Raw genomic sequence first — 15,386 nt, forward strand, 5'->3', positions numbered from 1 at the left:
AAAACAAACCAACCTAACACTGCCAAAGAAATAAGAATATATCAAATATATTATTTATTGGAAAGGTAAGTGCTTTTGTGTACTCACTGTGCAGTGTGCACTTCTTCAGACCATACTGAAGCAAAAAAACATTCTTAAATACAATACATCAGTAAAACAATAAAATCATTAACAAATCAAATCAATCAATGCAACAATGCTCTAGCCCTCAATATTGGCTTTAAAGGTATACTACCATTCTAGTCTCTGCCACTTCAGCTTTATTGACAATATCCTCCCCTCAAAAAAAACACTAGTAAAAAGTTGCAAAACTAAGAAACTAAAACTGTGATCATTAAAAGATGCTACATGTTTATATAGGTCTATATTATATTAGCAAACACTTGAAATTGCGAACACTATATAATCGACCCAAACACTAGGAAAATGCAAAATGCCAAACACACGGATAAGCGATTAAAAAACGATAAAAAAAAAAAAAAAAACACAAACACAAAATAAACCTACTTAAATATACCAACTCCGAGATCACACCACAGTGGAGGAAATGGCAAAGTCCTGAAAACGGCCCAGTGATTTTTTTCCCCTAGAAAAAAATTTGCTGTTCCGTGCTTTAGTCATTTTGCCATTTCACGTAAATACGTTCGACGAAACAGCGTTCACAATTTTAAGCGTTCTCTTAAATAATAGGAACCTGTTTATATAAAGCACTAGTATCATCCTTGTTTCATAAATAACGATCACAGGTTTAGTTTCTTAGTTTTCCAACTTTTTACTAATGATTTATATTGAGGGCTCAAGCATTGTTGCACGTATTGTCTGAAGAAGTGCACACTTAGCGAAAGTTATTAAATCATTTGCTTATAAGTCCATCTAAACAGGGAGTAATAACTGGTATAAAAATGCAACAAAATTGACTTCAGTTTACTATAAACAAAGTGTGCACCAGAGTCACTAAGACATAATTTATCATATGATAATAGAAGATAATCTCAGACAAAATCTTCCCAGTAAGTGATTAGTTTCAGACTATAGACAGTTGAAAGATGTTTAAACCAGTTATTCATTAACAGGGCTTTAGTGTAAAGCCTGATAGGTTCATAGGTGTTTACTAAGCTAATGACCAGAAGGGCCTTTTTAAGCATAGCCATGCATCCAAAATCTTCTAACCTTGATAAGTGTAAGCAAGGGCTTGGGGAGATGAAACATTTACAAGCAGGGGTCTGGGAGATGAACTATTTACAGGCTGCCTGTGTCTATTGGAGACATAAGTGCCAAAGCAGGAATGAATTTCCTGTTCCCCATCCAATTGTTCAAGTTACACTTGAATTTGGTTTGGGAAGGAACTATACTTCACATGGATGGAGAGCTTATACCAGAGCAAGGATAGTCTCTAGGATGCATACTTGTCTCTCCAGCATGTCCTATTTATATCACTGTTTGTTTTGTGGATATGCAGGAGGCCCATCAGTGTGAAGTCTGAAAATGCCTTGTATGCCAGGCATAGATTTCCCCTCAACAGCCTGTAGGAGGCAAAGTACAGGGATAGGGCCTTGATGTGGTCTGCATAGGACATGTTACTTATGCCCTGTATCGTTTTAGTGAAGAATCTCTGTAGACATTTCAATTGTTGGATGTGCCTGGTTAAGTACACACCAAAGTGGGTATTGTACTCAATGACAGGTCTGATAAATGCCAAATACAGTGGAACAATGACTTCCTTAGACCTTGATGTCATGACTTTCTTTATAAGTCGCACAACATAGAATGATTTGCCATACCTTTGTTTATAAGTTGCACAAAAAAGAATGATTTTTTTCACTACTGTAGACATGTGATAGTCAAAGGCTAGATTACTGCCTATGTAATGTCTATTTGTGTCCCCAAGTCCCTGACTAATGAAGTCAAGTCTTAGGGGGTGTGTTGTCAATATGATAGTTACCAGGGGCGTTTGACTTCCTGAAAGATACTATTATGCATTTATTGGCATTTAGTTTTAGTCCATAGCTTTGATGCCAGTTACTTGTTTGTATCAGCCATTCCTGGAGAACATTTTTATCAGTGGGGGATTCTATGGTTTCTCCTAATTTGCAATCATCTGCAAATGTAGTCAGCCAGAGGCCATTGACATTGGCCTTGATTTTAGAGAAGTAAATACCAAAAAAGAATGGTCCCGGGACCAATCTCTGAGGGACTCTGCTTCTGACTGGTCTCTTTGTAGAGGTGAACTCCCCAGTTCTGACTTCCTGGGTTCTGTCTGTGAGCCAGATGTCTAACCATCAGGTTACATAAGGGTTTACTCCTGACCTCTTGAGTTTGTCATCTCAGAACTATACTTACATTTTTACTTTCAACAAGTTCAAGTTTATCCAATGTAGCATTTTTCACATGATTCAAAGGGACTAAACTGAAGCCACTGGTAAAAATATAGTGTTATATAAACTATTAGGATTAGTTTCATATAACAGTGCAGAACTGTCTATTAATTTTAAACCTGACAGTGACTATACTGTAATTCTAGAGTGGTCAGTACTATATAACATCATTCTTGCATTCTTAAGCATACAGTCTGATAAAATTAAAATATCATTATTAGTTGAAGTTATTTTACAGAACGTTTAACTTGATTCTTATCAGGTACCACTGAATTCAAACATGAGAAAATAGCTAGAGAAAAGGTATTGTTCAAATTTCCCATTTGAACAGTATATTTATATGGAATGGGATTTAGTATATCTTCAAAGATGTTATATTGCAGCATTTACCATGGGGCTTTATATGTGCCACTTAATGCTCTTTTATCTTTTTATTTTCAGATATTAAAAAATAACTCCTGATAAGCTAAAATTATTTCACTGTTACCTGTTCTAAAGACAAACCTTTCCTGTGATATAAATAGGACGTGCTGGAGAGACAGGTATGTATCCTAGAGACTACCCCTGCTCTGGTACAGACTCCCCATCCACGTAAAACAGAGTTTCTCCCCAAACTATATGCAAATCCTTTGAATTAAGTGATTTGAATAAAGTGCTGCAGGAGGGGTACACACCTACCTGCATGTCTTTAGACGTCATATGTCCTCCCCGCGGTTAAATGATGTCTAAAGACATGCAGGTAGGTGCATGTGTGAATGGGTGTACCTTCCTTGAAGGTTGAGTGTCGGGCTGACAACTCAACACTGTAAAAATCAACTGGCAATCATTAGCGGACCGGAGTTCCACTGTGGCGACCCCTAACGGGGATAAGTCCAAAGACATACATACTGCAGGGAGGGGTAAAACTCACAGATGTGCATCCACTCATCTCGCGTCTGCTTGTATGGGATTTTTTAAATAAAGTAGGCTGCTATTGATTGACTAAATCAGCCTAAACAAACTACATCACTGTCAGTAATAGGTTGTTATAGAGGAGATTTTGGTACTAAATCACCGTCAAGTTCATCATCTACACAAACTAAAACTCCTGATTTCCTTTCCTTAACTAGTCTCTCTCCCCTTTTTTAGAATGATTCAAATTATTCTTTTTTCTTTGTTTGCGACCCTGCTTGTTTTTGGAGTTTTGTCCTTCAGTTTGACAATTAAGTACCGTTATATGGGTATCAGTAATTACTGATTTTTGAAGAAAATTAAGTATATTTGCTGAGGCTTTAGCTTGTTTTGTTTTTTTTTTTCAATTTCTACTGCTTTGTTTTTATATTGTTTCATGTGCATCTCTATTAAGAATATTTCTCTTTGTATTTGCATACTTTTTTTATTCATATACAAATCATGTATCTATTATTTTAATCAAAACTGTTTGCAAATGATATAATTGATGTCAAGGATGTCTGAATAATGGAACTGTTGCTCATGAATGAAACTGACTGTAAGTGATGTGTCAATGCAAATTATGTCCATGATGTCTGTATAATGGAGCTTTTCTCCCCAGGCCACCACTGAAAAGGGGCAATCAATCTGAGTTTCCTGGTAAATAAATGCCAATAAAATAAATAAATATTTAATTCTTCCTCCATTGTATTAATGTTTAGTAGTTCTTGAACAAGATCTCCATCACAGATTATTTGTAAAGACAAATCAGCAAGATCAATGGCATTTAAAAATTAATATTGTGCAAAACATCAGAATTGCATGGCTCAACCAAATCATAATGATAGATGATACATCTTGGTTTATGTTATTTTTATTTCAAGAGTCCTTATATAACAGTATGTTCTTTTTAGACTCCTCATGTCTCAATTCATCTGAAATTCTTGTTCCAGCAAAACAAGTACAGTTAAACAATTAGGTAAAATAGAAACAAGTTCTGACTGTGAGTTTCAATGAACTTGCATGTCCCATTGATTAAGTTCATCTAACAGAATTATCCTGGGAATTATTAGTCATCCATGCCTTTGTCAAGGTCAATAAATAATCTATTAATCAGTTGTGTCAATCAAATCATTAAGATCGTTCTTCCATAACATAATATAACCATCGATTAATTAAATCTAACAAAGTCTTTAAATCTTTTTTTTTTTTTTTACTTAGGAATTCACCTTAATAGTTTCACCTTCAAGTATATCATATAATTGCATAATTGTCGTAATTTAGTGCAATTTAGACACAATTTGTTAATTCTTTGGGTATGTTTAGTAAATAAACATCACAATGTTCACATTGCAAAAGAAAGTTATACAGTTTTAAATCATTAAAAGCATACTGATTAAATGATTAAATATTAATTATATAATTTAAAGACAAAATTTATTAGAAAACAATTGCTATCACAGTGTGTGTAGTGAATAGTAAATTAGTGACAAATTGCTATTAAATTAGAATGAATTAAAACATTACACTGAGATTCAAGTTAATTATTTATTCAATGCTTTGATTTCAACTTACAGTTTGTAACAATCTTACTTAGTTAATATTCTTTACCAGGAATAGATACCAAGGTATCTAAAGTGAACTACTTTGGTGCTGACATAAAATATACTATTGTCTTAGTAACAACCAGTACTAAAAGCTTGTACAACAAAACCTTACAGTAGAGTATCCGATTTAAGAATAAAATTAAAATAGATGATGGAAATAATGGCAAATAAGATAAAGCAATATTATAGGTCTCAACTGCAATTGCAACCTATCATACCTCCCAACTGTCCAGATTTTCACAGATTGTCCAGATTTTTGCTTCATAGTTTGGTCTTTTCCTCAGAAAATTTGTGGTTTCCTGGGAAATCAGCGAGAACTGACATCATTAAATGACAGACATTTGAGTTTCATACTTCATATCCTACAGAAAATGTACGCGCATGCAAAAACAATTATTCTAGCAACTTTCTAAGTTTATGAGAGTAATAATTAAAATCTGTCCCTATTTTGGGGCCTTTGCCCCCCTCCCCGTTATTTTTGGCATTGTCCAGATTTCCTGCATTAGGAGATCAAGAAGTATGCTAATTATGCTCATGCTAACTGCTTTCATAAGACTTGAGGATTAACAGTCATGTTCAATTACACTGAATAGTAAACAAAGCCAAACATAAGATGTGGAAAGACAATATTACTACTACTATAATAAATTACTTAACTGCTAGTAAAAAGTATGATTTTTACAGCAGTCTTGCTCATTAAAAGTAAGTGCTGGACATGAACTAGTATAAGATATCCAGAGCTGTTGTATTAACCAGATGTTAAACTCAATCTGCAGGTACTAAAATAAGTATACTAGTGGCAATTGCAAGGTTTAAGTTTTAATAGTCGTACTAACTAAAAGTGAATACTAAAAGTAAACTTACATAAAGTACTCATAGACAGATTAATGTAAGATACCCAGAACTGTTGTTTTAATCAAACATTAAATTCAAGCTGTAACTACTCAAGTAAATATACTAGCTGTTATCATAAGGTGTATATTTTAACAGTCTACTAACTACAACAAATACTAAAAAGCAAACTTACGTAAAGTGCCTACTGAAAGAAAAATTAACAATAAAGGAAAAATGAAGCTTATTAGAAAAAAAATAACCTGTTTAATATATTAGACACACGTTTCCAAACTCTAAATGACAGCATTGCAGATTTACTCGCACTATGTTCAAATATATCAATATATTCCCAGTATGTAAAAGTGCAGCTTTGTCGTAGACTAGTGAATCTTGACAGTGTGTAGATGTGCATCCACTCAACTCGTGTCTGCTTGTATGGGATGTTTTAAATGCAGTGGGCTGCTATCAATTAACTAAATCAGCCTAAACAAAGTACACCACCTTGAATCAAGACAAAAATACAGAGTGTGTGTTCCGCACATCTTTATAAACGTGGGGGAACAGCACACAAACAAATAAAAAGGTGCTGCCTTAGTGTCCTTAAAACAGCAGATGGTTAAACACAAAAACATGATTTTAACACTTTCTATGAATTTCCTGAAGTCAAACTACATGTGGATCTAGTTTTTATGTAGCATATAAATCATTAATAATGTATCCGAGCTGAAGACACAGCTGTCATTTTTGAACTATTGCATATATAAATTTATTTAACTGATGTCTACTTCATGTTGTTACATACTGTCTTAGCCATTGTCCTAGTACTCTTGTTATATTCTTGTATGTACACTCATTCTGTACCATTCTTTTAACATTGAGGACTTTTTGTTAGTAAATCTGAAATGCCTTAAGCGTTACTATTAATGCTTTCAATGTAAATGGGCTCTGCCCAGCTGGACTACCTAATCAACAGATATCTATAAAATAAAATAAACATATCAAATACAGCAAACAAAGGTGTATAGTTCTTTAATCAACCAAAACGAGTTAAAGCTAAATGTGAAAATTACATAAACCATTTGTAATATACTCTCCTTATCTGGTCTAGCTCCAAGACCAGCATAAAGTTTATTTTATTTCATATTTCTTCTGGATTTTAAGCTACACATACGTCAGGCAGTGCACAGTTGGCAATAATGCTCTTTACGTTACATAAGGTACAGCTATCCTCTAGTCAGACCTGTCATCTATCATAAATGTTATAGTCGGTAAAGCATAACATATAAAAAGATGAACTTGTTTAATACAAACACTAAGAGAATCATATAGCCAAACAGAAAGTAAGTGGAGATTTCAGAATATGCTTGAAATCAAATAAAAGATTATATATCCATTCAACATTCCAACCATCCATTTTCTGATAAATTCCATTATCCTTTATACAGTGTCATGGGAACTGTGCAGTCAATGCAAGCAGCCTGTGGGTGTAAGGATTTGCAGCTCAGTTTGGAATGGGTGCCACTCATTTGCAGAAGCATACAGGCTCCCTCACTCACTCACTCACTCACTCACTCACTCACTCACTCACTCACTCACTCACTCACTCACTCACTCACTCAGTCACCCACTCACTCACATCTGTAGCCAATTTTCGAAGATATCTAGGATTCAAAATTTTACTCTTATAAAAATGACTGCTGGTCTTCCATGCTTTCTTTTTTAAGAAAGGCCTAACATTCTGTTATTGTTTAGAGAAAAGAGATCCATCACTTTAATGGCAGCAAACTAAGAATATCTAGCTCAAAATACATTTGAGAAAACATGAAGAAATTGGTATGTATATTTCTTTAAATTAAGTTCTATGTAAAACTAAAAAAAATACTAATAATAATAATAATCAACATATTTTAGTGAATCTTTGTATAGATGGTTATGAAATTCAGCAAAAAATACAAGGAAAATTCCATTAGAATATTTAGTCAAATCTGCATACTTCTGGTAAAGATAACAGAGACAATGTGATGTGTTTAAAAACAGTACCTTATTGTGATTTAACCACAAATATTTTAGCATGCGAAATTTCTGCAGGTCACCAACTTCTGTCAGTCCTCTGAAAAAAGTGTAAACAGTTACTGAAATATTCTATATAGTTTTACTACCATATATATCATTATATATCCTCAGTAATCTATTTCTTCAACATCAACATCAAAATAAAAATAAAATATTCACCTTCATAAAATTTTCATACAGATGCTAAGAGTCTACAAGCAAAGTTCAATGTGAGAATTACAGATAAGCAGATTTCAATTATAGATAAGTTGACTTCAAAATCACATAACCCGAGAACAATATTTATTCTGGACTTTAAGTCAAGATGGAAATTTGATAGAAACTGGGTCTTTCACTGTTTCCAGGACTTTGTGCCCTATCATTTCATGGCAGGACTACAACCAATAAATAAAGAAGAAAAAATACACCATAGAATCAGCAAGTACAATGTATCCCTTCAAGGATACACACACACACACACACACACACACACACACACACACACACACACACACACACACACACACATATTATTTTTAAGCTCTGTGCAACATTCAATAAAGAATAATTTTGTCATGGAGCTCCAATATCATCCATAATGCAGTTAAATTAGATTAGGGCATTTTAGATCATAAATTAAATGTAAAGTGAAAAGTGAAAATTGCAGTAGGACTAAGTCATGGTCAATGACTTTGTGAGGTAGTAAACCAACAGGAAATGCAAAGGATGTACATCTTTAGAGGGATTTCACACATTACTTGAATAGTTTACCATATATCTAAAGCGTTAAGTTTTGGTGATATACTATACTACATAAATTCTGATGTGCTGCAATATAATATCTAATTGCAAAGCATCAAAACAAACTATATTTGCCTGAAAGACAGCAATTAGAAATGAATGCCACTTTATGTCTTTATGTTTAAGAAACCTTTTCTTCTTCCAGCTCAGTACCTTTCTTGTAATGAATCTAGGTAAAACAGTAAACCTCTTCTTTGAGTGACTTGCTGTATGAAGGAGCAATAATATTGATTTAGTAAAATGCAACATACATAATGATGAATCTGTAATGAGGCATTTTACAGCATGTTGTTCTCCCATTTTAACCTGCATCCTGGAAGCTAAAACTTGTCAAATGATGGTATGGTAATGCCTTTCAAAATGAATGTCCTTAGTGAAAAAATGTCTAGCTTCTCTTTTCCATTCTTTTTGATGGGACGGCCATGCTCTGAAGATCCTGTTTTTCTATTCTACCAAACATCATCTACAAGCCCATTTTCAGCAAAAGCTGTTATCTCTGGCAAGCTGTTGGCAAAATTATACCCCAATGTCTACAACTAGGAGTCAGTCACCAAGAAGGGAAGTACAGATGTATGACTGTGTATAATGCACAAATTCAGAATCATTGCCATCAGAATTATAACAAATAGGGATATAAGCACAGGAAGACATCTGTCTCTAGCTTGGTATTTTTTTAATAGCTGGATGTCTGTATTGGCATGCCAATGTACAGTCTCAAGCCATGATAATGAGACAACGTCTGCTATAAAGATAAATACATTATACATCTTAAATCTGCACTTTTTGGCAGTCCAGGAAGAACCAGAGTAATATACAAAAATGTGCTTGTAGGCACAGCCATCAGTTTGTAAAAAACTAAAACATTTAAAGCTAAAAATAAGGACAAATGTCAAGTGCAACATCTTGCATTCCATTAGCTGACTTGCACCCCACTATGATAATGGTTTTCCTTAAGTTGTGCTGTATAAATGAATTGGAAAGAAGACAAACCCATTTTTTTTTTCAAAAACTACACAACTAAAGAACAGAAACACAGAAAATAAATAAACATAAATCTAAATAACTTTGCTTTAGACATAAGAAGTTTATGCAGAAGAAGAACTAAGCCTAATGCTCTACAAATACTATGAGTAAAATAAAACAAAATGTTTTTGAAATAACACATCAGAAGCATAAGGAATAAAGTAAACAATACCAAGCCTGCAAAACATATAAGCCACCAACCTCATAAGCCGTGCAATTTCACAAAAGCGAAAGGGTAGAAGATCTCTCCTGCAGCAGTATTCTTATATTTGATGATCTGCTGTTATGGTGAGTATTGTTAATCGGGTCTATATTAAATCATCAAATGCTTAGAAAAGCGAACGATGATTTATCGACCCCATGTAAACGAAAGCTTACAAACTCGAATGCTTAGAACAGCGATTTTTTTTCCAAGGGAAAAAAAATCTCTGTTCCAAAAAAAAAACCACTTAAAACATAACATAAAGATTGATGATTTTACGGGGGGGGGGGGGGCAAACATCCCTGCACCCCCCACACCCCCTACATATTATATATTTCAAATCCGACATCACACTACAGTGAGGAAAAGGGTAAATTTCATGATACTCACTGTAGTGCGATCTTCAATCAGAACATCAATCTCATATTAGCGAATGTACACTACCATTCACTAATGTGGATTTGAACATTTCCAGATCGGCATTACGAAAACTGGGAAACACGCATTCAACCATCCAAGTTTCACGTAAGTGCCTTTACATATTTTGATAGTAAACCTCATATTCACTACCTACATTATATCTATTATACAGACGTGTATTTTTCACTTATGTTTCCATTGTGCATCATAGCACCTTCTGCAGTTCCTTATTCTTTATCTGGTTTATCACTGAATGAGTGTCTTTGAGCTAATAATCCCTAGGAGTTTACGACAGTTTTGTTTTAACAAAAATATTCATGTTCATTCTTTCCGGATATACTTGCTTTTCTACCATCATTACTAGTCTCAGTTCTTACACCTTCTGATTGTGTGTTTTTTTTTTTTTTTTACATTTTCCACATTACTGTGACTATATGATGTGTAAGTTATTTGATTTATTCAGCGGAAGTATGAATACATTTCATTTCACATAATTTAATCTCTCTTTAACTTAGCTCCTTTCATCTGTTCATTCTCCACTACTGCATTATTCTCAAATATACATTTAGAATATTTAAAGTCCTGCAAAACTCAACATTTTAACCTTTTTTTCCTAGAGATATTGTGTCTTTAACATTTTTCTTCAACTTCTGTTTTTTTTTTTTAATAGTATTTTTCTGTCAGTCAGTGCTCACCTTATGGTTATTGTCATGTCGTTTAGTCATAATTTTGGGGATTTATTTTCATTCTGTGTGGAGGCATACGTGAATGGGGCATGCCTTCGTTGAAGGTTGTGCGTCAGGGCTGGTAACCCGGTACGTAAAAATCCACTACCAATCATTAGCAGACCAGAGTTCCGCTGTGGCGACCCCGAACCGAGAGAAGCCGAAAGACACAAATTTTTCATTATCAAGTTTAAAGTAAGAGATTGTTATGATGCACCAATCCCTCAGTAATCTATTAATAACAAAATATGATGACTAAATGCTGCAAGTAACAGGTTACTTGAAGAAATGTCTGGTTTCTTCATTGGCTTGACACCAGTCCACATGCTGACAGCAGCATTCTCATTCTCACTTGTTAGAAGAACAGTTCAATGGCATGTCCAATGACAAGATCTTAAAACATTAAATAAATCAACAGAAACTATAAAACTGTTGTGACTTTGCAGGAAACGGTATGCACACCTCCTAATTAACTAGCTCTTACAGCTCTAAAATTCTTTATGCTAAAGTAACTGCAATTAAGAAAAGGGTAACACCAAGTTTTGCTGCATAAATGGGTTCAAAACAACAGAGTCATTTTTTTTTCAAAACAAAATTCAAATCCCAGGCAAAAGAGATAGGATGAGCTTTTAGCTTTAAGTCAAGGTTCTTAAACCGTTTCATTGCTATTTAATTTCATAGTTTTCAAATAACTGCATATAGGTCTAAGACCATAGAAACGCAGACTCCAAAGTCAGTAAGTATACATTAGGCCATAACCCCATATTCAGTGTGATTTTAAGTTATTCCAAGGTGTTACTTTGCCTTACAATATGGGTAATCTGCTTCTGATCTGACAATAACCTGACTGAAGTTTAACACTTAGAATTCGAAATATCTAATTAATGCCAAATGGTGTTCTGCTAGATTATAACAATTCATTATTCAACAAAATATTCAGTTCTTCATCATAAAGTATAATTAACAAGCAAAGTCTTCTACATAACTAATGATAACTAATGGAAAATAAATGTATCATTTCCAATCTTGATAGGTAAGGGTCTGTCAGTCAACATTTCTCCTTGTAAATTTCCTTTGAATGCTCTCAAAAATTGATAGATCTCCTTTTGAGTAAAAACAAAACAAAGAAATACCTCCATTATTTGCCTAATATAAATAGTGTATAACTTCACAAGGACAGCTTGAGATCTCGTCAAGAATTTTTTTTAAGACTAGTTCCATTATGCATACCACCTTATCTCTACCAGCACAGGCACTTTTCTTAATTGATAAATTGGAACTTATATAAATGCCTAAGACATTATACTCAGTAACTGCACCAAGCTCATTGTAACCTACAGTAAATTGCTATACAGATCTACACAGACCAAAATATAGCACCCAACCTTTTGAGAAATTAATATGCAAACCATGGTTTTGAAACTTATGAAACAGGTAATTCACATATGATATAACTAAAAATGATTATTAGAAGACGTTAAAAGTACCCCACTTTTGACAACATCCACATATTTGGTGATCCAGTAACTTGGGTGAATAAGCAAGAGTGATAATATAAAGTTAAATATATGATCCAAAGTGGATTCCAGAGGAACTTGAAAAGTAACCTCTAACCACTTGGAGTAATGACCATGAAATTTATTCCACTGATGTTTGTGACTTGGCAGTAGCTTAACCCATGCAATAATGTATGGCTTAATGTCTAAATTAATCACTGAATTTACTATAGTACTGTGCGGAATACTATAAAACACTTTAAAAAGATCTAAATACCACTCCAACACAAATACCATTACCCAAAACTTCACTAACAAGCTAATAAAATTGTACTAAATTGGTGAATGCTGACCTATTTTTTTGTGTAAATCCATGTTGGCTTTGGTCAAGAAATATAGTCATTTTACATTTAAAATATAATAGATACTGCAAGCTCCTCTCAAAACATTTGCCTAAAAGTGAAGTCAGACTTACTTGATGATATTTATTGACATCATTATAAGATCTGGCCTTATGTATACCCACAAAACTAGCAAGTCTCCAAGTGTATGAAAGGAGACTATAAGATGCACAAGCACCCAAGCGTAAAAGGCAGACAAGTCAACCTTCAGTGAGGAATAATCTAGTCCTTCATTAGAAAAGATAGTGAGGTATCGAATGAATTTAGGCATTGAATGAGATGTAGAACCCAGTGCTTGATCGTTATACAAATAAGAAAACTATTTACTTAGACAAATATGACTTACTTGATATAGATCTCAGCTTAGAGTTTACAAGACAGAGTCAGTCCATAGATCATAATCACCTTGTTAGTTCCCATCCTCACAGGAGCCTCCTGCCTCCAGGAATGCAAAATAAGTCAGGTCTATGATGAATTTGTAGGCAATAATTCAGTCGTCATTGTGATGGCCATGCCCTGGCCCAACAATCAAGGAGCCTCAATCTTTACCACTAATACCAGGGAGGGTGTATCATATAAGAGGAAAGGTTAACAAATGCACACAGTAAAGTACAATTTCCCTTAAGTGCACACAGAGATCACAGTCAGTCTGGGGCTGGTTGCTCCCTTGCTCCCCAGGTCCCCAATAAGACTCCCCACTGGCACAGCTATAGGGCCCATATCTCAGTCTAGCTGGCAAACTAACCTCCAGTACCCTCTCTGTCCCACCAGTGCTTTGTGTCCCTGCCCAGGTAGCTGACACACCACATACACTTGGAGATAAGTATTTATACAACTTCACAGACACTCCTGGGAAAGGCTGACAGATTCTCCAGCTGTGCCCGTTTACCCAGACTATACAGTAGTAATTACTGCCACCACCAACTAATAATTATCAGCTACCCAAAGGCCCTTAAAAGGGTGCCCAATTATTACTGTGCAATATTATTATCCAATTGGTAAGTGTGACTAATCAGTCTAAGGCTTATTAGAGTGGCCTTGTACAATAAACTGTATAAATATGCAATGTACTCTAGAGCTTAACTTGTCTCTACACAAACTAGCCACAGGTAAAAGGTTTAAAAATATTTAATAATAAATAATAAAGACACAAGGCAATGCTACTACAATACAAAGCAACCCAAGAGTTCAGAGATCACATAGAAATTTAAAATAATACACTAGGAAAGTTCTGACATAACAGAAAAACACTTAAGTCTAATCTTTATAGTCCTAGCTATTTCTACAAGAAAATATACTTTTAAAGTAACTTACTTTCATAGAACAAGGCAGTGCTGAGTTAGACAGTCAGATCAAAATGCTTACAGTCTCTCTCTCTGCAATAGTTTTTAAGATCACTCACAAACATCTCTGCTGGGCCCTCCCAGATTACATCATTTTGACACTTGGGTTTTCCCAGTATACACATTACATCATTTTGACACAGACTGGAGTTCCCAGGCCAACAGACTATATTATTTAACAATCTAACACCTGCTCAGGAAACTACAACAATAAAAGACATTTCACATGTACACTCTAGTAATTATTCCTTAAGTTAAAACAATAGAAAGAATGTGTTCAGCTAGCCTCTTCAGCACCACTATCTAGATCAAAGGGCAGATCTGAAATAATTTTAACTTCAAAAGAAAGATTTGAAATGCTTGGCTTAGTTTTCCTTACAGCAGATGGCAATGTTGCTACAATCTGGAAGTTCAACATTTTGCAGTGTTTTCTTTCATTTAAGAAACAAGCCTGTATTTTACATTTATATTTACAAATGATAGAATTATGTATCAAATCCTATTTGACTAGGCTGGCAGCCTTCGCCCCTTCTCTACTAGTCTTCACAGTCATGGATTGCATTAAAGGAAGTGAGGACATCATTCTGTTTTGTATGAGATCGAAGATTATTCCAGAGATGGGGAAAGAATGTCTTATATTTTGTAAATAGAGATTCAAGTCTCAAGTTTGAATGATTGTGGAGCCACTTTTTTGTGGATGTGTAGAAAGTCAAGGAGAGTTGGTTCCTTAACAGCATGGAATGCTAGATGTAAATCACTCTGTAGGATTCTGTAACAGACTTAATGTAGGGATGGAGCTTTGAGACTATTTTGGTAGCTAAGGAACTTTAGTCTGGTGGTCTTTTTAGACAGAAATCTCTGGAGGTCTTTCTAGCTGCATGATATGTTTGCATAGAAACATACTAAAAGGGGCAAACTATTCTTAACTGTTCTGAACACGCCAGAATATTGAGGAATGATAATTCTTTGGACCTGGATGAGACAGTTTAATAACTGAGAATGACAGAAATATTTCCTGATTACTTTTGCTACATAGTATATAAATAATATAAATAAATCATCTTCATTATACTATCACAAGAATATATTATATTATAATATATAATATATATAATAATAATAATAATAACAACAATAATATTAAATAACATATTATAATATGAGGATAGAGGTTAAA

The 15,386-nt window shown here is 34.2% G+C and overlaps 1 protein-coding gene across 1 annotated transcript in view; it reads right to left on the minus strand.

Annotated features, from left to right (window-relative positions):
• The window catches only part of LRRC72 (leucine rich repeat containing 72), an 833,487-nt gene that overhangs the window by 776,988 nt on the left and 41,113 nt on the right, over positions 1-15,386 (minus strand). The window contains exon 3 of the mRNA XM_044065565.1: positions 7,787-7,856. Within this exon, the coding sequence (XP_043921500.1) occupies positions 7,787-7,856 (70 nt within the window). The remainder of the gene's footprint in view (positions 1-7,786; positions 7,857-15,386) is intronic.

The sequence above is a fragment of the Protopterus annectens genome, chromosome 3.part0, assembly GCF_019279795.1.
Source record: "Protopterus annectens isolate FY-2018-M chromosome 3.part0, PAN1.0, whole genome shotgun sequence".
NCBI lineage: Eukaryota > Metazoa > Chordata > Ceratodontiformes > Protopteridae > Protopterus > Protopterus annectens.